Raw genomic sequence first — 24098 nt, 5'->3', positions numbered from 1 at the left:
GGGCGGGGCCTGTGGATGATTTTGAACCTCCAACATCGAAGTGAGTGAAACAGTAAAATATACAGTGATGTTAAGTATTAAACATTACTGACAGGCTGGATTCAGTAGGATTGATCACTCTTTCTGTTAGCAAATACATGAATAAACCCTTTTTCTATTTTACGCTGCTCATGTACGCCGACACTAACACAAAAACTGATTTCCATCCACGATTAGATGAGACATGAGTTGAATATCATGAGACAGTTTGCAAGATGAAATTCACAGTGTTTTATTCATGAACGATCTTTTTCGTCACTGTTTCATGTTTAGAATCTGTTCGGATGTATTTTTGTTATTAAGAAATCCAGAAAAAATATCCCAACTAAAACCTCAACGATAAGAACTTTTTTAAAGGCGGAACAACGAGTAAAATGTCCTGTTTTGGCGGAACTTCCCTTGTGCAACAGTAGACGGAAGTGAACTGCACAAATGCGGAAGTAGCATTAGCTTTGTTCCTATGTGACCGAGCCGAGTGTTGTTGTGTTGTTGTGTGAGCTGAGTGTGTGAGCTGCGGCAGCAACGATGCCTTCAGTTCAGTATCTGAGAGAGTTCATCAACGAGCGACTAACTGCTGCTGCTGAACAAATATTCTTGGAGTTTGAAAAAACGATCGTCCAGTACGAGGAAGAGATCGACCGTCAGCGCAGACTGCTGGATATCACCTGGAAACCCCAAATCAAGCTGCACAGGACAGGTGAGTGTCCCTCTGAGGGAGGATCCTGATCACAGCTCTGCGGGACGTTTCTGATTGTGAGGACTTTTTGGAGATGTGAGCTAACAAAGAGCAAACAGAGGACAGGCGAGTTTCGCTCTGATGGGTGAACTCACTTCAACTCAAATTCAAATTGCAATGTGCAGAGGGTGGACTATAAAATACATCTTTATTCACCACAGACAGTTATAACCCTGTTGTTTCACACAGCTCATATAAACAACAACAAAATATGAAAACTATTCATTACAAAGGTCTGTGAAGGTTCTCAGTCCTCCAGGTCATCGTAGTCTAAGGAGCTTGGAAAGAAAAGTGTCTGGATTTCTTTAAGTGGCCAGGATGTGAGTGGGCGTTAAGGCATCTGGGAAGGATCTCAGAACTGGAGGCGGTGGCTTACAACACCAACTGTCTGCCACCTATAATCCAGTTTTTCAGATCCCAACTCTTCATCAGTTCTCACATTGAGTGTTTAGAGTCGAGCCCTCGCGTTGCTCCTCAGTGATGCTTTAATGGTTTTACTGAAGCAGAGAACAAGTTTAACTCCATTTTCTCAGCCGTGTGTAAACGGCAAGCAAATTCTCTCAGCTGAACCTGTAACTAATAAAAGTGAAATGTCTGTGAAAATGCAGGAAATAATGAACCTGTGTGAATGTGTTAAATCCGGGGCGTCAAACTTATAGCCCGCGGGCCACATTCGGCCTAGAATACAGCTATATCCAGTAGGGCTGCTCAATTAATCGAATTTTAATCACGATTACGATCTGGGCTTTCAACGATCATTAAAAATGACGGAGCCGATTATTAGCCCCTCCCTCATTTATCCGCGACACCTTAAAGGCCGGTCCGTGAAAATATTGTCGGGCATAAACCGTCCGTGGCGCAAAAAAGGTTGGAGACCGCTGATTAAGAGGACCCGAGGGAAGCTCGGAAAGCTAAGCAGAAGTTATTTGGAAAAGAGAGGTAAAAAAAACTTCAGTGGTGTTGCACACTATTTTATATTATTTTTTAAAGTCATTGTTAACCCTTTAAAACCGGTCAGAGCAGCACGCTCCGTTTTGTGTAACTATTTTTAAATCCCTGTAGAACCTGAACCGTGTAAGCTAGCGCAATAATTTGTTTTGCATATGAAACCGGAGGAGTTGTACTTGCATCTTATGCCATCAGCTTGTCCTCGGTCACGGTTTCCTTCCACATATAGCTTTGCAAAAACTGCATAAAAAGCGCTTGCAGGAACAAAAACATAATATTCCAGAAACACGCTTTGCCGATCCGATCAGCTGTTCGTAACACTTCCCACAGTTAAACAGATGTCAGAGCGAACTGTCACATGTCCGCCATTTCCTGCCCGAAAGTGACGTCATTTTCGCGGAAATTTATTTTGATGCACCTGCTGTTTTCTTTGCAAATTTGCATCATAGGATTGTTTTTTCGTTTTTCCTGCAGTATATAAAAATTAATGTATCTCCAAAATAAGACTATGAAGACACTCAAAATAAATTTCCTGTTGTTGTAAACTATTTTTTGCAACTTTTTTGTATTTAAAGTTTTGAGGGATAAACCTCTTAAATTTCTCCAAGTAGAAATATATGTAAAAAAAAAACCCAAAAACGATTTTCAATTTTTTTTGTAGTTTATTGCACTTTTTTGCAATTAATGTAGTTACTATGGACTTAATGCAGACATATTATTAAAATATGAGCTATAACAGTTGTATAGCAACTTGAAATGCTCCCACCAATGGCACTACAACATGTAAAAAATATAATATAAGCTCTGGCAGACTTGGTTCTATAGTAGGTCTTATGGGTTAAATAAATATCGTCAAATAATCGAGATCTCAATTTCAGTGAAAATAATCGTGATTATCATTTTTGCCATAATCGAGCAGCCCTAATATCCAGCCCCCGTGATAATTTCTTATGTGAGTTATTACGGTTTTTCTGAATTGCTAAAACACATTTCCTTAAATCTCATCTCTTTGTCTCAAAACACTAAACACAAACTCCAAAATTCAAGCTACACACACAAAATCTTCGACTTGTCTTGCAAAACCAAACATTTGACCCAAAACTATTTTAACTTTTGTCAAAATCAAGCACTACTGTCAAAAACCACACAAAACCAGCCAGTGTGCAAACACGACTTAGCAACGATTACACACTACAGAAATAAATACAAAACACTGTGAGAGAGCTGGAAAATAATATTTATCTGTTCATTCATTTATTCTCACATTTTGACAAAAAGAAAACTGCCGTAAAAAAAAAAAAAAATAAATATATATATATATATATATATATATATATATATATATATATATATATATATATATTTATACATTAAAAAATTATATATTTTTACAGCATATTCAGGTAACTTAATCTGCCTCAGCATCACACCTCTGTGCTGGGTCAGGCCACAGGACTTCATCCACATCATATGTTATGGTCTGCCTTGCAAGGCAACGAGATTCTAGATCCAGCCCTGAGAAGATTCCAGTCCCATCTCACCACATGCTCCATTCTTTGCTTGAAGTAGATTTTCCTGTGTGTAAGGGTTTCGGTCGTATACTTTCCATCTCCGTGCTGAGAAAAACACCTCAATAGGGTTCAAAAGGGAGAGTATGGTGGAAGACACACATTGATAAAATGCTGCTCATTGTGAAACCAGTTGCATAATTTTGAACCACAGTGAAAGCTCACATTGTCCCAAATGATATGGGATGCTCTGCCTGCTCGCGGTCTCTCTACTCAAGCAAAGCATCCTGTAGACCATCCAGGAATGTTGCTATAAGTTCGTTGTTGTACAGCCCAACAGTAACATGACTGTGGAGAAACCCACAGCTGCTGATGGCAGCACAGTTACATTTCCACCACGCTGGCCATGCAGTTCAATAGTGGCACATTGACCTATGACATTGCAACCTTTTCTTCTCCTTTTTGCTAGATTCAACATGTATGTTGTCTTCTATATTCCCTTGCTGCATTTCATGCAGTCAAATTGCATTATTTTGACGGACCATATCCACAATAAGTGTCTCCTGGTGTTTAGGGCTGGGACGATGTGTCGACGTAATCGATTACGTCGACGTTAAAAAAAAAAAAAAAAAAAACGTGCGTCGATGCGTCGTCACTTTCAAAACAGACATGGCGGCAGCGAGTAGCAGCAACATGATTGAGGCAGCCGCAGTCGACTTAAATCAATCCACCCGAATTCGCAATTCTACAGTATGGGGATATTTTAACAGAAAAGGAAGTGTTTCAGTCATTTGCCGACTTTGTAAGGTGGAAATGGCCTATCATAAAAGCACGACGGCTATGCACCAGCACCTCAAACGACAGCATCCAGGAGCAGCTTCTGCAAAGGACAAACCACCGTATGTTTTCAACTTTTTTACCAACACTGCTTTTTACTCTTTAATTCATCCAGACACCCCCCTCGTAGGCATACACTCACTCATAGAAACAGAGAAAAACACTCAACCTCCGTAAATGCAAAACTCATTTAAGCTGCTGTTTAGTTGGTTTTTATTTGTGGCCCATGCTGGCAAAATGAGTCGGAATGCGCGCAGGCTGATTATGGGAATCTGCGAAAGACAAAAATGTGAGACAGCGAATTGGCCGCAGGAAAAATGTTAACGAGGATAATGCACCACCTGCTAAGCATAGCCGTCGTGGACAGTATTACAACATTGTTAAAGTGCTTATAATCGAATAAAATTAAAATAGAATCGGATTGTAAAATTAATCGCTAGATTCATCGATTAGGGAAAATAATCATTTCGCCCAGCCCTACTGGTGTTGTGAGCACATGCGTGTTCTTCCACCCTCATTTGGCCATCTTTCAATTCTAAGCAAAATACCATTTAGTTATAAGTATTGTTAAATCTCCCAATTCTTTGGGCTGAAGGAAGAACAACACCTGGTGTATAAATGCTCAATCAACAATCTCTTTATTCCATACAACACTTTGAGCATTAAAAAACGTCTAGACGGGAGATGTGGACTGGAAGGCGTCTGCCAGATCTCAAAGGCTACGTTCACACTGCAGGTCTTAATGCTCAATTCCGATTTTTTGATCAAATCCAATTTTTTTTCCGTCTGCTTGTTCACACTACAAATAAAATGCGACTGCAAACGCGCTCTAGTGTGAACGCTCAAAGCGACCGCATGCGCAAAAGAAGACGTCACACACAACGCGCTCTGTTTAGACCCAGACCAAACAATATGTTTGACTGATGGCTCTTAATATAAAGACTTCGGACTTTATGTTTCCCAATTTTTGCTTTAAGTTATTTTGTTATTTACATAATAATGTAAATAGCACATACGAAAGTGACCCAGATCGGATTTGAAAATATCGGATTTGTGCCGTTCACACTGTCACACCATGATCGGATATGAGTCGCATAGGGTCAAAAAAGTCGGATTTGATGCGCTTTCGCCTGCAGTGTGAACGTAGCCAAAGTGTCTGACCGTTTCTCGCATTCTTAGAGCTTTGGCCCCCCCTTCCACAGTCATAAAACCTAAACATCCACATTCTTACTCTCTCAGTGAGCCTAAGTTATGACCTTGGCTTCCTGTGCAGTGTGTTCTGTTCTTCCTAATCAGACAAATAACGCCATGATTCTCTGAAAACAGTTTTACTTATGAATCAGCAGTATAATGCATCATAAACAATGTAATTCATCCACAATAAAGCAGCAGTCTCATGTAATACAAATCAGTTTAATAAATGTAATAGTTATCACCTTCTTCTAAGTCAGGAGAATAATGCAGCCTAAAACTACATAATGATTTCACAATCTTTACTTAGAGGTATAACGTGGCATAAGATAGTATGATGTAAACATGTGCTATGCAAGTATATCAGACTATTTCATTTACAGAACTAAAATGAGTTTGTTGTGTACAGAGAATCTTTGAGCTTGACTCAACGGTTAGGCCTTGTGAATACATCTTTGTGGATGAAGCTGTTGGTTGCAACATGTGTTTTAAATTATGAGTGGTAGTGTGTTAATGATGAAAACTGTGTGTTAGTTGTGTTTCGCTTCTGTTGCCTGTGTCCATCATTCTGGGTACAAGTGCGCCACACTGCTAAATGTGTTTTGAGTTTGAAAGTTTAGAGTTTGGTAAATGGGAGATTCAGATTTGCAAATGGTGTCCTGACCAGATGAACAGTGTTTCAGATTTTGGCATCTGTGGGATTGATTTAATGAAAGAGTTTTCATAGTTGGCAGTATAATTTTTACAATGGGATTTAGTGTTTTAGCAATTCAGCAAAACTGTAATCGCCCGTCTATATGTCGGAGCTGAATCTTTAGCCTGCTTAGAATCCATGCAGACAGGGGTGGGACTTTATTTTGATGGGCACACCATGTGGCCAATCACATGGAAAGACACACTGGGACCATACCATTACGTGGAAGAATAAAGGGGGGCAGACGTTTTGAAGACAGCATATGTAGTGCTACAGGCAGGCACACAGAGAGACGGGAGCCGGATTTAAATTCAAGCATGTCGGGAAAAAGTGAAGAAACATAAAACAAACATCTGGCTGCATTTCAGTGATACTGGAGACTGCAAAGCTGCAGAATTGATCAAACTAGCAGCTGCTTTTATTTTCAGCCATTTTTCACTGTGGAGGACAAAAGGTTTCAAACGTGTCTGGTCTTAAAATGTGCGTTCTCTCTATTAGTAATAAATGCACTAAATAAGACTTATGGAAACACAAAATGAAAAGTGCTTGAGAAAGACAACATTTGAATATTACGTAAAATAAACTATATATGACGTGTGTTTATATGATAGGCTCGCGACCCTGAAAAGGATAGCGGATGACGTGTGTTTGAATGGCAGAGATGCAGAAATGTGTGCATATAGCACAGAGCCATGGCTCAGTGTGTCTAAATGAGTCTCACAGGCCTGAATGTGCGCTTGAAGCCACTGGGACAGCTTGTGATCTGACGGCACTTTCTTTTGTCTTTCAGTTCTTTATAGGTCGTATAGGTCAAAAAATCAAAATTGTATTTAGAGAAAAAAATCAATGTGAAGATTAGTTGTTTCAAGACAAACTGTTCTCTGAGTTAGTGAGGCCGTACTTGAATGATTTGGCTTTCAGTTTATAAAGTCAGGGCTGAAGAGATGGTACAGAAAGCTGTGCATGCTCAGATGGAAAAAAACAAACATGAAGGAGATTTACACAAAATGAAACAGCTAGTCGTGGACAAATGTGAGGTCATCGATGGTTACAACCTCGTAGAGTAAAGAGGATCGATGTTGTCTCACAGGACTCATCTGCACAAGGCATTTTATAGAGTACAGCAGCAACGGCAGTTTCTTAAAACATCTCCACATTTTGACTTTTTCTCAAAATGATCAATGACATATATATTTTTTGATATGTCCCTAATACTCCATTGCATCGTTTTGCTTTCTCCACCCTTAAAATTAGTGACTTGAGTTTAGAGAATCTCAAGTGTATTTGTTTTCTCCTTTCGTCCCTCTAGACGTCCCACAGCAACACGTCTCCTCGGAGGAGGAGGTTCTCCCTGAGCAGCAGCTTTGTAACCAGGAGAGGAGCTCCAGTGTGGAGCAGGAGGAACCAGAACCTCCAAAGATTAAAGAGGAAGAGGAGGAACTGTGCAGCAGTCAGGAGGGAGAGCAGCTGGGACTGAAGGAGGAGACGGATACCTTTATGGTGACTTTTATTCATAAGGAAAGTGACCACAGCAAACCAGACCCAGTCAGCTGGGATCAACTTCTCTCTCACAGCTCTGATGTAACTGAAAGACAGTCTCAGGAAAGAAGCAAGACTGTAGATTCAGGATCAACTAGAAATAGAAAAAAAAGTCACAAGAATGCAGATGATTCGCCTACATCAGAGAATCACTCTGACACAAGCAAAAGGGCTTTCAAATGTGATGTTTGTGGAAAAGCCTTTAAGCAGAATTATGAAATCAAAAGACATTATAGAATCCATACTGGTGAGAAACCATATCCTTGTAAAACATGCAACAAAATGTTTGCATGGAGTGGTGATTTACTGAAGCACATGAGAGTTCACACTGGTGAGAAACCATTTCCTTGTAAAACCTGTTTGAAAATGTTTGCAAGTACAAGTTCTTTATCGAGCCACATGAGAACGCACACGGGAGAGAAGCCATATGCTTGTAAAGCTTGTGGGAAAATGTTTGCATACAGTAGTGATGTAAGGAAGCACATGAGAGTTCACACTGGTGAGAAGCCATATCATTGTAAAGCATGCGGGAAAATGTTTGGTTTTAGTTGTTCATTGTTGCGCCACATGAAAACTCACACAAGTCAGAAGTCGTACTCTTTCTAGAGAGAAAATGATATCATGGAAGCCAAGGTCTTCCAGTTTATTAGATGTGAGATTGGTCTAACCTGTTCCAAAACTTTAAGTTTTGTTTGTTTTTGGAAATGTTTTCCTTTACTTGCTGTATATTGGATAACTGTCAATCTCTGTGTTGTGTAATTAAAGTTAGTATGTTGTGATAATGATATGAAATAATAATACAGTGGTCCCTCGCTATGTGGTTCACCTTTCACAGATTTCTTTTGTGCAATTTTACATGCTTTTTTTTTTTTTTTTTTTTTTTAAAGCACATTGTGTCCTGCATCCTGATTGGCTGTAGACCATTATCAATCAATCTCCTGCAGTGTCTCCTGTACAGTACAGAATGCATTCAGCTTGTCAAATTTACCTAAATCTTCAGTCGCTAGCAGTGTGACTAAAGTGCTGTACTGTATGTTTGTAAGCTTTTTCCAACAAACACAAAAATGTCAATGAAACGTTTAATACTAATACTGCGCTTATTTTTCTACGAAGGTTTGAACTTTGAGAGTGTTTAAACGAGAGAAGTGTGAAAATGTTCATGCCTGTCTGAGAAAAGTGTATAAAGTGTGTAGTGAGGGGTTTTACAGCCTTAAAACATCTCTAATAATTGTAAAAAATAAAGTTGGCTACTTTGTGGATTTCACCTATCGTGGGTTATTTTTAGACGTAACTAAACGTCTCTGGTTAATAAGATGGATGAGCTGTACTATCCAGGTAAGTATCATCTCACCTGAATCTCATGGAGCATCACTTTGAAACACTGCCTAGCATGACTCTGAATTCACAGACCTACAGGTTACCTGAGCACAAGAGACAAATTGCATAAAAGGAATTGACTGAAATGTTTAACTGGGAGTAACAGAAGAGTCGCACAGTGCTTGGTGTATCCCCATAGTTCTTGTAGTGAAGGAAGATGGTTCTCTGTGTGGACTACTGAAAGGTGAATGAAGTGTCTCGCTTTGATGCTTATCCCATGCGCTCGGTCGACGAGCTCCTGGACCAGTTATGCGCTGCTGGTTTTTTTCACAATGCTGCATTTAACCGAGGGCAACTGGCAGATTCCCTTGTTTGCAAAGTCTAAGAAAAAACTGCCTTTTCCACGCCGTACGGGTTGTATTAATTCATCACACTTCTGTTCAGCTTATTTGGACTATTACTTTCCAGCACCTCATGGACCGGGTGCTGTGGCTGCACGCTACATATGCTGCTGCATACCTGGATGATGTTATCATCCAAAGCAACATTGGGCCGGTCTGCCTCCCACTCTGGACCCCCACCAATTTGCCTACAGGACAAATCGATCCACTGAGGACGCTATCACCATAGCGCTCCACACTGCGCTGAGTCACCTGGAGCACCGAGGAAGCTATGTGAGAATGCTCTTTCTTGACTTTAGTTCAGTATGCAATCATATCATCCCGGAGATCCTGGTCCAGAAACTGTCTCACCTGGGACTCTCCACCCCATCTGCCTCTGGATCAAGGACTTCCTGACAAATAGACCACAGTCTGTCAGACTCGGCCCCCACCGGTCCAGCACCATCACAATCAGCACCGGGTCTCCACACGGATGTGTTTTGAGTGTGTCATCTAAGTGTTCAGAGAGTGCACTGAAAAAACCGTGAAAGAATGAGGGATCATCAACGTTTGGACCATATACACTTGCAATACATAGCTTTTTATCAAGTATAGATAGTTTAATGATTAAGAATCTGCCCTCTGGATCTATAACTGTATCGAGTACTGTGAAATTAATATTTTTATGTATTAAAATTGCTGCTCCCCTTTGTCTAGAATTATAACAAGCTGAGAACACATTAGCAAACTCAGGTGTTTTAAGTTCATTCGAACCTCTAAGAGGTCTGTGGGTCTCTTGTAAAAGGACAACATCCGCCTGTAGTTTTTTGAGTTGGTTAAATATTTTTAACCTCTTTTCTCTGGAGCCAGCTCCATTTATATTCCATGTAATGAACCTCAGTGTACCCATAGATGTTTGTGTATAACTAGGGATGTATGCTGTGTGCGTCGCTTAGACAGGTGGAGAGAATACGTCACTTGTTCATAAATAAAGAGAAGGAGAGAGAGAAAAAATGTGTGGCGAGATGCTCCCTGAGTCTGACTTTGTGTATGCATATTTACTAATATGAGTAGGCTTGGCTTAAGTGTGTGTATCCTAAACGACTGTGTGCGCTGTCTGACTGAAGTAAATGTGCTGCCGTTGAGCGCATGGTGCGTATGTGTCGAAATAAAGGATGTTTGTGGATGAGTGTCGAAGCAGGTGATCGAGGCAGTGAAAGGAATAAAGAAAGAAACCAAGGACAGGGGTGAGCAGCATAAAACCAAGAGGGGGAAAAGAGAGGAAAAAAAAAACGAGAAGAAAAAAACAAACAAAACGTAAACATTCCAATTAAATCACTGACGGAGAGTGACGGTGTTAATTCTGCTATGAAATCACACTTTAAGATGCGATTTGATGCTGGTAAGTTAAACAGATGTTAATGCAAGTTAGTGTGAGTGGATAGGGAAATGGTGCAGCTGATTCTTATCTGGTGTGAGGTTAATACAGCCGCGGAGTGGTGTTCGGGTTGCGGTGGAGCTGTCCGTCCACGTACAGCCGGTCCACAGCGATGACAGCGCGGGAGCCCTTCTGGATGAAGCCGCGTCAGAATGGGAAGAGGACCCTGCGTCGTTCCAAGATCTCTTTGGTGAACTGGTCGTTCACGCTGAAGTCCGTTCCTTTTAATTCCCTGCCGCGGCTTTTCACATGTTGCTTTTGTTTGAAGTGGCCGAATTTGGCCACAATAGGACGTGGTCTCCCGGTCACAGCCCGCATGGGGCCGATGCGATCCACTCTATCAAAGGTGATGTTCTTCACCGTGTCCTCCGGCAGCTTCAGGTGGGTTTTGATGAAGCTTTTTACCGTAGTCTCCACGTCTACTCCAGCGGCTTCTGGAATACCAGAACATACAAGATTATTACGCATGCCACAAGCTTGTAGATCAATAACTGTCTCTTTTATTTTTTTATTTTCTCTATTTAGCTGAGTAACATTGTCTGTGAGACATTTCACCGACTCCCTTAGCGTGGCATTTTCAGCAGCGAGCGTTTCCACCTGCTGCTGGCTGTACTCCAGGGATTCTCGACATCTTTTCGACAACGGCGTCTCAGATTTGGCCGGGGAAGATGCACTTTGAGCCTTCTTCATAACGAGATCCTGGAAGCACTGATGAATGTAATTTTGGAGAGCCTCTAAACTCTCCCCGTTGTTCTCCAGGGTGTTGGAGATGATTTGGACAAGTATTGTTAGTTATAAGACAATTGATAGGTGCATTTGGTAATACTGAAGCTTAAATGAATTTATTCAAATCTAAACTACCATTTGCTTTAATTTTCTGCCAAAATCTCCGGCGTCTGACATCAGTTACAACATGAGTCGCTTACCTTGTCCGTCACTTCCGTCACTTACCTCCTCTTTTCACTCCCACATTGGGTTGGCAGCTGCGGGGGTTTGGCCATTCCTCTGCAGATGATCTGTTAGCTGTTTGACAACTACTCTTTCAAGGATCTTTGAAACGAAAGGAAGGTTGGAGATTGGCCTATAATTAGCTAAGACTGCTGGGTCTAGAGATGCTTTTTGAGTAAAGGTTTAACTACAGCCAGCTTGAAGGCCTGTGCCCTGTACCAACACAGAGCGGAGCAGCTATCTGAACGCTACCCCAACAGAGGTCGATTATCTTGGTAATAATTTCACCTCCTCACTACGTACAACTCTGGATACTGTAGCTCCTGTGAAAACTAAGGTCTCTAATCAGAAGTACCTGACTCCGTGGTATAATTCTAAAACACGTAGCCTAAAGCAGATGACTCATAATCTGGAGAGGAAATGGCGTGTCACAAATTTAGAGGATCATCATTTAGCCTGGAGAAATAGTTTGCTGCTTTATAAGAAAGCCCTCCGCAAGGCCAGAACATCTTACTATTCATCACTGATTGAAGAAAATAAGAACAACCCCAGGTTTCTCTTCGGCACTGTAGCCAGGCTGACAAAAAGTCAGAGCTCTGTTGAGCCAACCATCCCTTTAACGTTAACTAGTAATGACTTCATGAACTTCTTCACAAATAATTTTTTTATCATTAGAGAAAAAATTACCAGTAATCATCCCACAGATGTAATATTATCTACAGCTACTCTTAGTACCATTGATGTTAAGTTAGACTCTTTTTCTCTAATTGATCTTTCTGAGTTAACTTCAATAATTACTTCCTCCAAACCTTCAACGTGTCTTTTAGACCCCATTCCTACAAAACTGCTCAAAGAAGTCCTGCCATTAATTAATTCTTCGATGTTAAATATGATCAACCTATCTCTAATGATCGGCTATGTACCACAGGCCTTCAAGCTGGCTGTAGTTAAACCTTTACTCAAAAAGTATCTCTAGACCCAGCAGTCTTAGCTAATTATAGGCCAATCTCCAACCTTCCTTTCATATCAAACATCCTTGAAAGAGTAGTTGTCAAACAGCTAACAGATCATCTGCAGAGGTTTATTTGAAGAGTTTCAGTCAGGTTTCAGAGCTCAGCACAGCACAGAAACAGCTTTAGTGAAGGTTACAAATGATCTTCTTATGGCCTCTGACAGTGGACTCATCTCTGTGCTTGTCCCTTAGACCTCAGTGCAGCGTTCCATACTGTCGACCATAATATCCTATTAGAGCGATTAGAACATGCTGTAGGTATTACAGGTACTGTGCTGCAGTGGTTTGTATCATATCTATCTAATAGACTCCAGTTTGTGCATATAAATGGAGAGTCCTCTTCACACACTGAGGTTAATTATGGAGTTCCACAGGGTTCAGTGCTAGGACCAATTCTCTTTACATTATACATGCTTCCCTTAGGCAGCATCATTAGAAGACATAGCATACATTTTCACTGCTATGCTGATGACACCCAGCTCTATCTGTCCATGAAGCCAGATAACACACACCAATGAGTTAAACTGCAGGAATGTCTTAAAGACATAAAGACCTGGATGGCCGCTAACTTTCTGCTTCTTAATTCAGATCAAACTGAGGTTATTGTACTCGGCCCTGAAAAGCTTAGAAATATGGTATCTAAGCAGATTCTTACTCTGGATGGCATTACCTTGGCCTCCAGTAACGCTGTGAGGAACCTTGGAGTCATTTTTGACCAGGACATGTCCTTCAACGCACATATTAAACAAATATGTAAGACTGCGTTCTTCCATTTGCGCAACATCTCTAAAGTTAGAAATATCCTGTCTCAGAGTGACGCTGAAAAACTAGTTCATGCATTTATTACTTCCAGGCTGGACGACTGTAATTCATTATTATCAGGATGTCCTAAAAACTCACTGAAAAGCCTTCAGCTAATCCAAAATGCTGCAGCAAGAGTCCTGACAGGGACTAGAAAGAGAGAGCAGATTTCTCCTGTTTTGGCTTCCTGTTAAATCCAGAATTCAAAATCCTGCTCCTCACATACAAGGTCTTAAATAATCAGGCCCCATCTTATCTTAATGACCTTGTAGTACCATATCACCCTATTAGAGCACTTCGTTCTCGCTCTGCAGGCCTACTTGTTGTTCCTAGAGTATTTAAAAGTAGAATGGGAGGCAGAGCCTTCAGTTTTCAGGCCCCTCTTCTGCGGAACCAGCTTCCAGTTTGGATTCAGGAGACAGACACTATCTCTACTTTCAAGATTAGGCTTCAAACTTTCCTTTTTGCTAAAGCATATAGTTAGGGCTGGACCAGGTGACCCTGAATCCTCCCTTAGTTATGCTGCAATAGACGTAGGCTGCCGGGGGATTCCCATGATGCATTGAGTTTTTCCTTTCCAGTCACCTTTCTCACTCACTATGTGTTAACAGACCTCTCTACACTGAATCATATCTGTTATTAACCTCTGTCTCTCTTCCACAGCATGTCTTTATCCTGTCTTCCTTCTCTCACCCCAACCGGTCGCAGCAGATGGCCCCGCCCCTCCCTGAGCCTGGTTCTGCCGGAGGTTTCTTCCTGTTAAAAGGGAGTTTTTCCTTCCCACTGTCGCCAAAGTGCTTGCTCATATGGGGTCATATGATTGTTGGGTTTTTCTCTGTACCTATGAAGCGCCTTGAGGTGACTTTTGTTGTGATTTGGCGCTATATAAATAAAATTGAATTGGTACATAGCTGATTATTAGAGATCGAACCATTAATTAATGGCAGGACTTCTTTGAGCAGTTTTGTAGGAATGGGGTCTAAAAGACATGTTGATGGTTTGGAGGAAGTAATTATTGAAGTTAACTCGGAAAGATCAATTAGAGAAAAAGAGTCTAAATGAATATCAATGGTACTGAAAGTAGCTGTAGATAATATTACATCTGTGGGATGGTTGAGTAATTTTTTCTCTAATGGTTTAAATTTTATGTGTGAAGAAGTTCATGAAGTCATTACTAGTTAACGTTAAAGGGATGGTTGGCTCAACAGAGCTCTGACTGTTTGTCAGCCTGGCTACAGAGCTGAAGAGAAACCTGGGGTTGTTCTTATTTTCTGCAATCAGTGATGAATAGTAAGATGTTCTGGTTTTGCGGAGGGCTTTCTTATAAAGCAACAAACTATCTTCAACATCAGCTCGTAGTTTAATGTGTGTCTATCCTTACTGCTGCACTTTTGCTGGTTTTCACAGTATATTTCCTCCCATGTGTTTTTCTTGTATAATTTCTTTGTCTTGTCTCCTTTTGTCTCTCCAGACGTCCCACAGCAGCATGTCTGTAAGGAGGAGCTTCTCACTGACCAGCAGCTCTGTAACTGGGAGAGTCTCAACCAGAAGGAATCAGAGCTTCCTCATATTAACGAGGAACAGGAGCAACTTTGCAGCAATCAGGAGAGAAGACAGGTTATACTGAAGGAGGAGACTGATACCTTCATGGTGACTGCTGATTATGAGGAAAGTGACCACAGTGAACCAGAACAAAAGAGTAACCAGCTTCTCTCTCACAGCTCTGCTGTAGGTGAGAGCCAATATCAGGAAATAAGGAAGAAGTTTGATTCAGGATCAGCTGGAAATGGAAACAAAAGTCACAACAATGCAGAATATCCACCTACCTCAGGAAGTCAATGTAACTCTGATAAAAGTAAAAAGTCCTCAAACTGTGATGTTTGTGGAAAAGCCTTTAAGTATGATTATATAATGAGAAGGCATTATCGAGTCCACACAGGTGAGAGGCCGTTCTCTTGTAAAATGTGTGGGAAAACGTTTATATCTGCTAGTTCTTTGTTGAAGCACACAAAAACTCACTCAGGTGTTAAGACATTTTGTTGCACAACTTGTGGGAAAAGGTTTTCATATAACAGTGATTTACTGAAACACACAAGATCACACACTGGGGAGAAACCATATCATTGTGCAACATGTGGCAAAGTGTTTGGATATAGTAGTTCTTTATTGACGCATATGAGAATGCACACAGGTGTGAAACCATATAATTGTAAAACATGTGGGAAGACGTTCAAACGTAACTGTCATTTAACGGAGCACATAAGAACTCACACAGGTGAGGAACTCAGGACTTAGAACTCTTATTGTCAATGTACAGTTGCTTGCACACTGAAATTTTGAAGCAATACCACATAGTGTGAAAATAAAGAAAACAATATACAAGGAAGAAGAAGAACAGACAATATAAGAACACTATGTACACTATAAACATGATGTAGACGTCATAATAAAACATTGTAAATAATAAATAAGGGTGGAAGGGCTATGGTCATTAAGGGATGGAGATTGCACATATAGCTGAAATATTGCACAGCAGGAGCAGAATATTGTACGGAAACAAAAAGAAACTCACAAAGCAGCAGAAAGCTGTCCTTCTCAACTACATAAACCGGGGCCATGCCTTTACAAATGTAATGTGAGACGGCTCCTGTGATTTGTTTATGGCGCTGGGACGTTTTCTCATGAGGGCCTTGTGTGAAAGACTGCTGTATCTTCCGCTGGTATAGTTTTTATTTTCCCAACTTGCTCCCGTCGTTCCACAACTTGGTTTAGCTTGGATTTTCTGGATTCTTGAGTATTCTTTTTTGTGGACCTTCTATAAGTGATAGAAGAGATTTGTTGTGTTGCCATCGGGTGCAGGACTAGTTTTATAGCATAGCTAAATAGGCGTCTTCTGCTCCGTGTTGGTGCTGTTGAACCCAGTGGCTTTGTTGTCAAAGATGTGAAAAAAGGTTCAAAACCAGAACACAGTTGTGGCGCCATATGAGAACTCACACTGAGAGGTGTATTTTGACACAAGGTTAATTGCTCAGCTGTGTTGAGCTAAAAGTCAGAGGTTTGTGTCACAAAAGTAGCTGTTTTTATCTAATTCGCTGTGGTAACTTACACTAATAACCTGGTCAGGAGCAGGTAATGTGTTCAGAGTTTCACTTTAAAAGTGACTGTGCTGTTATACCTCATTCTAATCTGCTGCTAAATCTCTTTAACACTGATTAAATTGTAGCAATTAGAACACACAACACAAGAAAGTAATACAATTAATTTAGATTTGCCACAAGCTAAAGCAAATCTTTTCTTAGTTTTTGCTGCTGTAAGTTTCAGGTCTCTAATGTGCAGTTGTTCCCTTAATATCATCTTCGCCTCTGTCAGTGTGTCCCAGGGTGGCTGTGGCTACAATGTAGCTGCCATCACCAGTGTGTGAATGGGTGGATGACTGGATATGTAAAGCGCTTTGGGGTCCTTAGGGACTAGTAAAAGTGCTATATAAATACAGGCCATTTACCATTCATAATCTACCCCTCAGGTTAGAAGTCTTTTTAGAGAAAACAGTGTCTAGGTAGAGAGTTTCTAAAGGTTCAGAGTTAAACCACCTTAACGCAGTAGTATACCTGCTGTAACGGTCATTTTTCTCACCACCACGACCGTTTTTTACAGAAACTTGTTGTACACCCACTGTTACGGCGCAGGAAGCCTCTGCATTATTGTCCTGAACAGTCAGATCAGCCTGATGTCTTCAGCTGTCAGACTGCGATGTGATCAATTTTTAATGTTTTTATTTGTTGTTGTTTTGTCTTTTCAGTTTTTTGATACACATGGAAATCTACTGTGTTGTTGAATTAAAGTTAGAATTTTACAATTATGTTATAAACCAAAAATGCACAACAGCTGTTTGTTTTCATTCTTTGTTTTTTATCCACCCAAAACTCAAACATGACGGCCAACCTAACCACTGTGGTGATCACTGAGTAAGGGAGCAGGTTGGCCGTCTATCACAGGTCTAACAGAGACAGAATATTCACACTCACACGTTTGCATGTGTGATTTTAAGTTTGACTTTTTTGATCTCACAGGTAAAACTGTGTTACAGCAGCAGGATGAGAATGAGTAAAAAATGTGCAGTATACAATAAACAACAAATAACAGAGTTAAAATAGAAGTGCCAGGTAAGGGTCTAATACTATGAGATGCAACAGGAATGTAAGACTGGCATTGTGTAAGATACTCATGAGCTAAATAACAACTAAAAAAGTACAACTACATTTGTACAGTCAAAGGGAAACTAGTCCAATGTTCTTCTCACAGTTTCAGTCTCGTAGAGTAGTGATGTGTCGGTTGCGAACGAAACAGCTCTTAGAGCCGGATCTTTGACGTGAATGACGCGAGCCATGTTTTGTTTTGTTTTTTTTAGAGACAAAGCACATACAAGCTCCAAAACACGTACAAAACACAACAGACGTGCTCCAGGATGCTAGGCACAGTGTTGAGCTTTTGTTACGTAGTGGCTACACAAGCCAGAAAGTACCAATGACCGGATTTGGTGTGTGGTAGTAACAGGTAAATGAACATTTTTTCTTTAATTATTTGAATATAACAATACACACATGCTTTCATGCTTTCAATTGTGTAATTTAAGTGATCTAGGTAGCTCTGTTTTGGAAGTTCAGTTAACGCTAGAAATGTGTTTTGGAGTTTGTACCTGCTCTGTCTCTAAATAAAACCACTTTTTTTTACATTAGTAATTCCTTTAGTGCATAATTTTATATTGTTGTTAATAATAAATTATTTAAAGCAACAAAACAACCTGAAGAGCCGGTTGGGAGCTGAAAGAGCCGGCTCTCTAAAAAGAGCCGGAAATCCCATCACCACGGTAGAGAAGTAATAATAATAATAATAGTACATTTTATTTGTGGGCGCCTTTCAAAAACCCAAGGTCACCTTACAAAAGAACAAAATTAATAAAGGGAGCAATAGTCATAAAATACATAAAATAAGTTAAAATTGCAAAACAGAACTTGACAACAGAAAATCAGCACTAAAGTGAATAAACCAGTTTGAACAGATGTGTTTTGAGCTGTGACTTAAACACAGGAAGAGAGTTTTTATTTCTTATGGCTTGAGGAAGAGAGCAACTGAAGGCTCTGTTCCCCATGTTCCGAGGGACCACTGTACTATATTTCACTGGCAAATATTGGAAGGACCCACAGAATTTGGTCCTGATGAAAAGTGGAGGAGTGCATCGATCAGACACTGAAATGAAAAATGTAGAAAGAAGAGAGAAAATAATAGGCCTTAACGCTTTCCATCAATGTGATCAAACAAGTAAAGACTGTAATTCTGACTGGAGAGAGGTTTAACAGTGTGTGGCTCCCTCTAGTGGATGTTGTGGAGTATTCTGTTGTCTTTGCTCCAAAGGTTTTTGTACAGAGTTTTGCTGTTTCCTGTCACTGTGGGCTGCAGAGCACAGTAGTACACAGCAGAGTCAGACAGCTGAAGCTTCTGGATCTTCAGAGGAACTGATCTGATGCTGGAATCCAGTGTGGATGAAAATCTCTCCTTGAACTCCTCTGCTGTGTTTCCTTGATCCCCACTATAGCGCATCAGGATGAATTTGGGGCTGTTGTTTCCATCCTGTTTGTACCAGAAGAGATTAATATTTGATGAGCTGGTGTTATACTGACAGCCAAGTGTCACTGTGCCTCCTGCAGCAGCAGTCTCTTCTCCTTTTGCTTGCAGCACGTTGTCTTTTTGTGCTCTGCATTCTGTAAAACACCAACAAACAGTATCAGTGTGCTGTTAAAGAATCACGTCAATGTTGATATCAAAGAAACAGAGTTGTGTTCATACCGAGGCACATAGCAGCCAGCAGCACTGAGATGAACAGAGGCGTCATATCTGCAGTGTAGAGTAACTGTGAGCTACAGCAAGTATAAAGAAGCTGTGATCTCTCTGTTTAGTCTTCATCAACACTAAGTTGGTGGATTAGAAGGAGGAGCCTGATCACAGTGACAGGACTCATTCACAGCCCTGTGTTATTCCCCCTGCTGACAGCTTCACACTCAGCACGTCTTTCTGCTGCTCTGCTTTGCTTGGAGATCTTGCAGCAGGAAGTCTATAAAGTGAAATCTATCCGTTGGTAGTTTGATCTACCTCTCCTTCAATGCACATGTTGAAGAGTCCCTGGATAAGACTGATGTTCACAGCTGTTCTTTCTGTCAGCTCCAACCTGTCTGATTGTTCTCCTCTGAGCTCTCTCATCACCAAACTAATGCTCACCGGTTTTAGTTTCACACAATGCAACAATGCTTATGGCAAAAGGATAATTTGTTTTTGATGGATCTGTTTTCTCTTCGCACTGTAGCCTTGCTGCTTAGAATCTGTTCATTTACTGCAACGGTGAGTTTAAAAATGTACACATAGGAACTAAAGGCAACACGTGTGCTCTGCCGGAAGCTCACCACGTGACACCAGGCGGAAGAAAACAAAGGAAAGGCGCTAATACCGTTAGCTTTCCACGTGTGTGTGCCTGAGCACAGGGACTGTTGTGTTGTTGTGTGTGAGCTGAGTGTGTGAGCTGAGTGTGTGAGCCGCGGCAGCAACGATGCCTTCAGTTCAGTATCTGAGAGAGTTCATCAACGAGCGACTAACTGCTGCTGCTGAACAAATATTCTTGGAGTTTGAAAAAACGATCGTCCAGTACGAGGAAGAGATCGACCGTCAGCGCAGACTGCTGGATATCACCTGGAAACCCCAAATCAAGCTGCACAGGACAGGTGAGTGTCCCTCTGAGGGAGGATCCTGATCACAGCTCTGCGGGACGTTTCTGATTGTGAGGACTTTTTGATGTGAGCTAACAAAGAGCAAACAGAGGACAGGACTGCGCTGCGCTGCATTCAAACAGCAGGCGCTGAAATCAGCCTGGATTTCTCTCCTGATTATTTAGTGAAACAAAGTTAGGATTAGAAGATTTGTGAGTCTGGTTCAGAGGGGGGCCCATGTGCCGAAAAGCCCCCGGACGTGTCGTGGTTGCATTCCGACCTGGTCCGTTTCCTCCCCGCTCTGTCCCGCTTTTCCTTTCTATAGAATATTTAATGTAATGCTTTGTAATCAGGCCGGATTTGAGCATTTATTCAACCTGAATTCATCAATGAATGGGTTTGTTTAGGCGGAATCATTTTAAACAGCTTCATGTTTCCTGTTAAGCTTTTTTTTTAAGTGAATTTTATTCATCAACAACAATATAAACAAATACGGCAACATTAGTTGTGCAATACATCTGTATATACACAAGGCTGAGCTCAGTAGCGGTTTTAGATACGGGCGACACGGGCGGTTGCCCGGGTCGGTATCACGGGTATTGGCACAAAAAAAAATTGCTGGTACTCATGCTGCCCGACGTCAGCCAGCGCATAGTGGGAATGTCACAGGCACCGATCGGTTTTCTATCGCCCATTTGCTGGGAGTAAGGGCGCCCCCCCCCCCCGTTTGCGAGGTGCGCCCGCTGCTGGCGGCACAGGGAAGAGAGGGCGGGGCGGCGGGGGAGTCTCTGGCTGGAGCAGCGTCTAATAACCAACTCGCAAAATCAAACAAAATAAAAACAAAGCAACAAACACGAAAACACCAGACATCTCCGCTACAGACAGTCCAGCATATAGAGACGAGACGACGAGGCTCCAGTTACAGCAGTGCAAGTAAACAAACAATATATATAAGAAAATAAATATACACTTTAGGAGTCGGGGTAAAGGATCAATAACAATTTAAAATTTACAGTTTGATGATTTAAAGTCTCCACACAACCCGTCGAAAGGGGAGGGGCCTGCTGCTTCCAAATAGAGCGTATTTCATCCATAATGATGTAAATCCAAGCTCATTATGGATTCATGATCTGAATCCTGGGTTGTGACAAAGTGAATCTGTGAACTAAGGTGTAGGTCTGTTAGATCATGTTGTGGTGATCCTCGAGTTGAGGGATTTGTGTTCATACTGGAGTGCAAAATTAAAACCAATGGAAGATGGACAAGAAAAGTTCAAAGCCATCAGGTGCTCAGTTTAGAAAAAAGAGAAAAGAAGAGGAGGAGAAACGAGCAAAGATGCAGGTAAGCAGATGTGTGATTGGATAATGGCAGGTTATCCTGAAACTATCAGAATACTTTATTAATCCCTAAGGAAATTATGTGGGTTACAGTTGCTCCAAGAAGAAATGGTAAAAATATTAACAGTAACAGACTAAACTCCAAACAATACATTATGTTACAGATTTTAATATTAATCAGTCATTGTTAATTGTTGATTTGTCCTGTTCTCATTGTGTGAGGAATTATGATGGCCGTTTGGTAGCTGGTTGCATACAACTCTCTCTCTTCGTGTGTGTGTGTGTGTGTGTGTGTGTGTGTGTGTGTGTGTGTGTGTGTGTGTGTGTGTACACAACAGTTTTATGTTAATGTACAATCCTTAATGTTTTGTCTGTGTGTGTGTGGGGGGGGGAGGATTAAATGATTTTTAGGATGGAAAATATGTTATACAGAAAAAAGAATATATCGCAATATTTATCGTTACCGCACATGCTTCTAATTATACCGTGATATGGATCATGGGTCATATCGCCCAGCCCTAGTTAGTCGCCAAACCAACACCAACTACATTTTTAAATCTTAATATACAATGAGTAACAGTAGGGTGGACATTAGGTAAGGCTGCACTTTTAGCAGCGATCTCTTATAGAAAACCTTTCTGCACATATATAAAAAAGGTCAGCAGCTCCAAACCGTAGTGAAGGGAGTCCTGGCTAATATGTCGGGTTCCTTGTTGGGCTCATAGCCGAAAACTAGCTTTAATATGTTGTCTGGGTCGACTTTGCTAGCGAGAGACAGAGAGAGGCATTGAAAGGCTGCTCCAACAAAACTTATTGTTTTGGAGGAAAACACGAACACAGTGTACAGTCAAGTCCTAATAGCTTACTTTCAACTGGGCTTGTCAGGCTCTCTTTTTGGCTGCAGTGGTTATTATTATATTTGCATGCTTCCAACTCCCGTTTCTGCTCGGTGACAACTCGTCAACTCTTTTCCCCTCTCCCTTTTCTCCCTCCCTCACGCTCACAGACATGGTGGCTGTAGCTCAGGAGGTAGAGGTGGTCACCTACTGATCGGGAGGTTGGTGGTTTGATCCCTGGCTCTTCCAGTCTGCATGTCAAGATACTAACCCTGGAGTATGAATGTGTGTGAATGTCGTTAGTAAGCACTATGTATAGATAAAGTGCTTGTGAGAATGGGTGTGATTGGGTGAATGAGGCATGTTGTATAGAGCGCTTTGAGTACTCCGTGAGAGTACAAAAACGCTATATAAGAATCAGACCATTTACATAACTGGTATGGCAGTCCATTCTCCCTGCAGCACAGACTACACTGCCCATGAGGCTATATTCTTTAGGATTATGCCTGTAACACTCCAACTATTGCCTTCATATTAAATAATTTTTTGAATAATAATTAAAAAATTTTTTTTAAATTATTAAAAAATATTTCTTCACTTCATGGGCTGCAAGATTGAGACACAGGCATTAGAGCCTCTTAATGCGGGTTTTGTTTGGGTTTCCACCGATGTGGAATTACCAAAAATAGAGAGGGCATAGCCTAACATGAAACAGGAAAAGACTGCAGTGTAATCCATTTATTTCAACAAAGTAACTGTATTCTGAATAACTTTTTAAAAATGGTGACTGTAACAGAATATAGTCACTCAAATTTTGTATTTGAAATACACAATGCCAGTACATGTATTCCGTTACTCCCCAACACTGATTATCTGACTTACTGTGGCTTTTAAAGTAATGATTAAGTTAGCGCAGACCTGTGGTACAAAGCTTACAAGTAGAGAGGTTTACCATATTTACCGCCAAGTCTTGTCCCATGGAGGTGTTCCGTGGAGGACCCAACTCCATGGGACAAGACTCAACGGTCAATCTGCATCTAAAGGACAAAGGTCACTCTTTCAGGGATACCAATGTACACATATTGGACAGAGAAGATTAATGGTTTGAATGAGTAAAAGAAGCCATTTATATCCACTGTGCACGACCATCTTTGAACAGAGAAGGTGATTTACGACACTGTGCCATCTATAATCCAGTTTTGAGATCCCTTCCCAGACGCCTAAACTCCCACTCACATCCTGGGCCATCTGACCTCAGGACATCACATGATAAGGTAGACCTACATCCGTTTTTACACCTTGGCTCATGTGATTAGGTAGAGGATCATTAGGGGGTCCACTGTCCCTCTCAGGGAGGAGGGGGGCACTCCCACAGGGCTGAAATCTGGGACTCCCCACCACTTGACCCTAGAACTGAAGAAGCTTCTCAGATGAGAGGTGAAACGTCTTCAAGCAACTTAAAGGAGTCCTGACACTTTTTTCCATGCTCCTTAGACCACTGAGGCAGTTAAATAACTCCTTGGTGGCAGAGCCCCTAGGGTGGATGAGGTCCACCCCAGGGGCTTTAATGCTTCAATCTTAAATATGATCAACCTATCTCTAATAATCAGCTATGTAGCACAGGCCTTCAAGCTGGCTGTAGTTAAACCTTTACTCAAAAAGCATCTCTAGACCCAGCAGTCTTAGCTAGTTATAGGCCAATCTCCAACCTTCCTTTCATATCAAACATCCTTGAAAGAGTAGTTGTCAAACAGCTAACAGATCATCTGCAGAGGTTTATTT

The 24098-nt window shown here is 41.2% G+C and overlaps 2 protein-coding genes across 3 annotated transcripts in view; both read left to right on the top strand.

Annotated features, from left to right (window-relative positions):
* The window catches only part of LOC309693941 (uncharacterized protein), a 60446-nt gene that overhangs the window by 25207 nt on the left and 11141 nt on the right, over positions 1 to 24098 (top strand). The window contains exon 2 of the mRNA XM_082513617.1: positions 19947 to 20158. Coding sequence (XP_082369743.1) covers positions 19987 to 20158 — 172 coding nt within the window. The 5' untranslated portion in view covers positions 19947 to 19986. The remainder of the gene's footprint in view (positions 1 to 19946; positions 20159 to 24098) is intronic.
* Positions 468 to 15698, top strand: LOC309693957 (uncharacterized protein). Of its 2 annotated transcripts, none has more exons than XM_082513645.1 (2): positions 468 to 736; positions 14860 to 15698. In XM_082513645.1, the coding sequence occupies exons 1-2, from the start codon at positions 565 to 567 to the stop codon at positions 15681 to 15683; spliced, it is 996 nt and encodes a 331-aa protein (XP_082369771.1). In that variant the 5' UTR covers positions 468 to 564; the 3' UTR covers positions 15684 to 15698. The 2 variants fall into 2 exon arrangements, with proteins under 2 accessions (XP_082369771.1, XP_082369770.1); XM_082513644.1 differs by lacking the exon at positions 14860 to 15698 and adding an exon at positions 7263 to 8756 and having other exon boundaries at positions 471 to 736.

The sequence above is a fragment of the Aulonocara stuartgranti genome (assembly GCF_965226115.1).
Source record: "Aulonocara stuartgranti genome assembly, chromosome: 18".
Taxonomy (NCBI): Eukaryota; Metazoa; Chordata; class Actinopteri; order Cichliformes; family Cichlidae; genus Aulonocara; species Aulonocara stuartgranti.
This window is presented reverse-complemented; position numbering and strand designations above follow the sequence as displayed.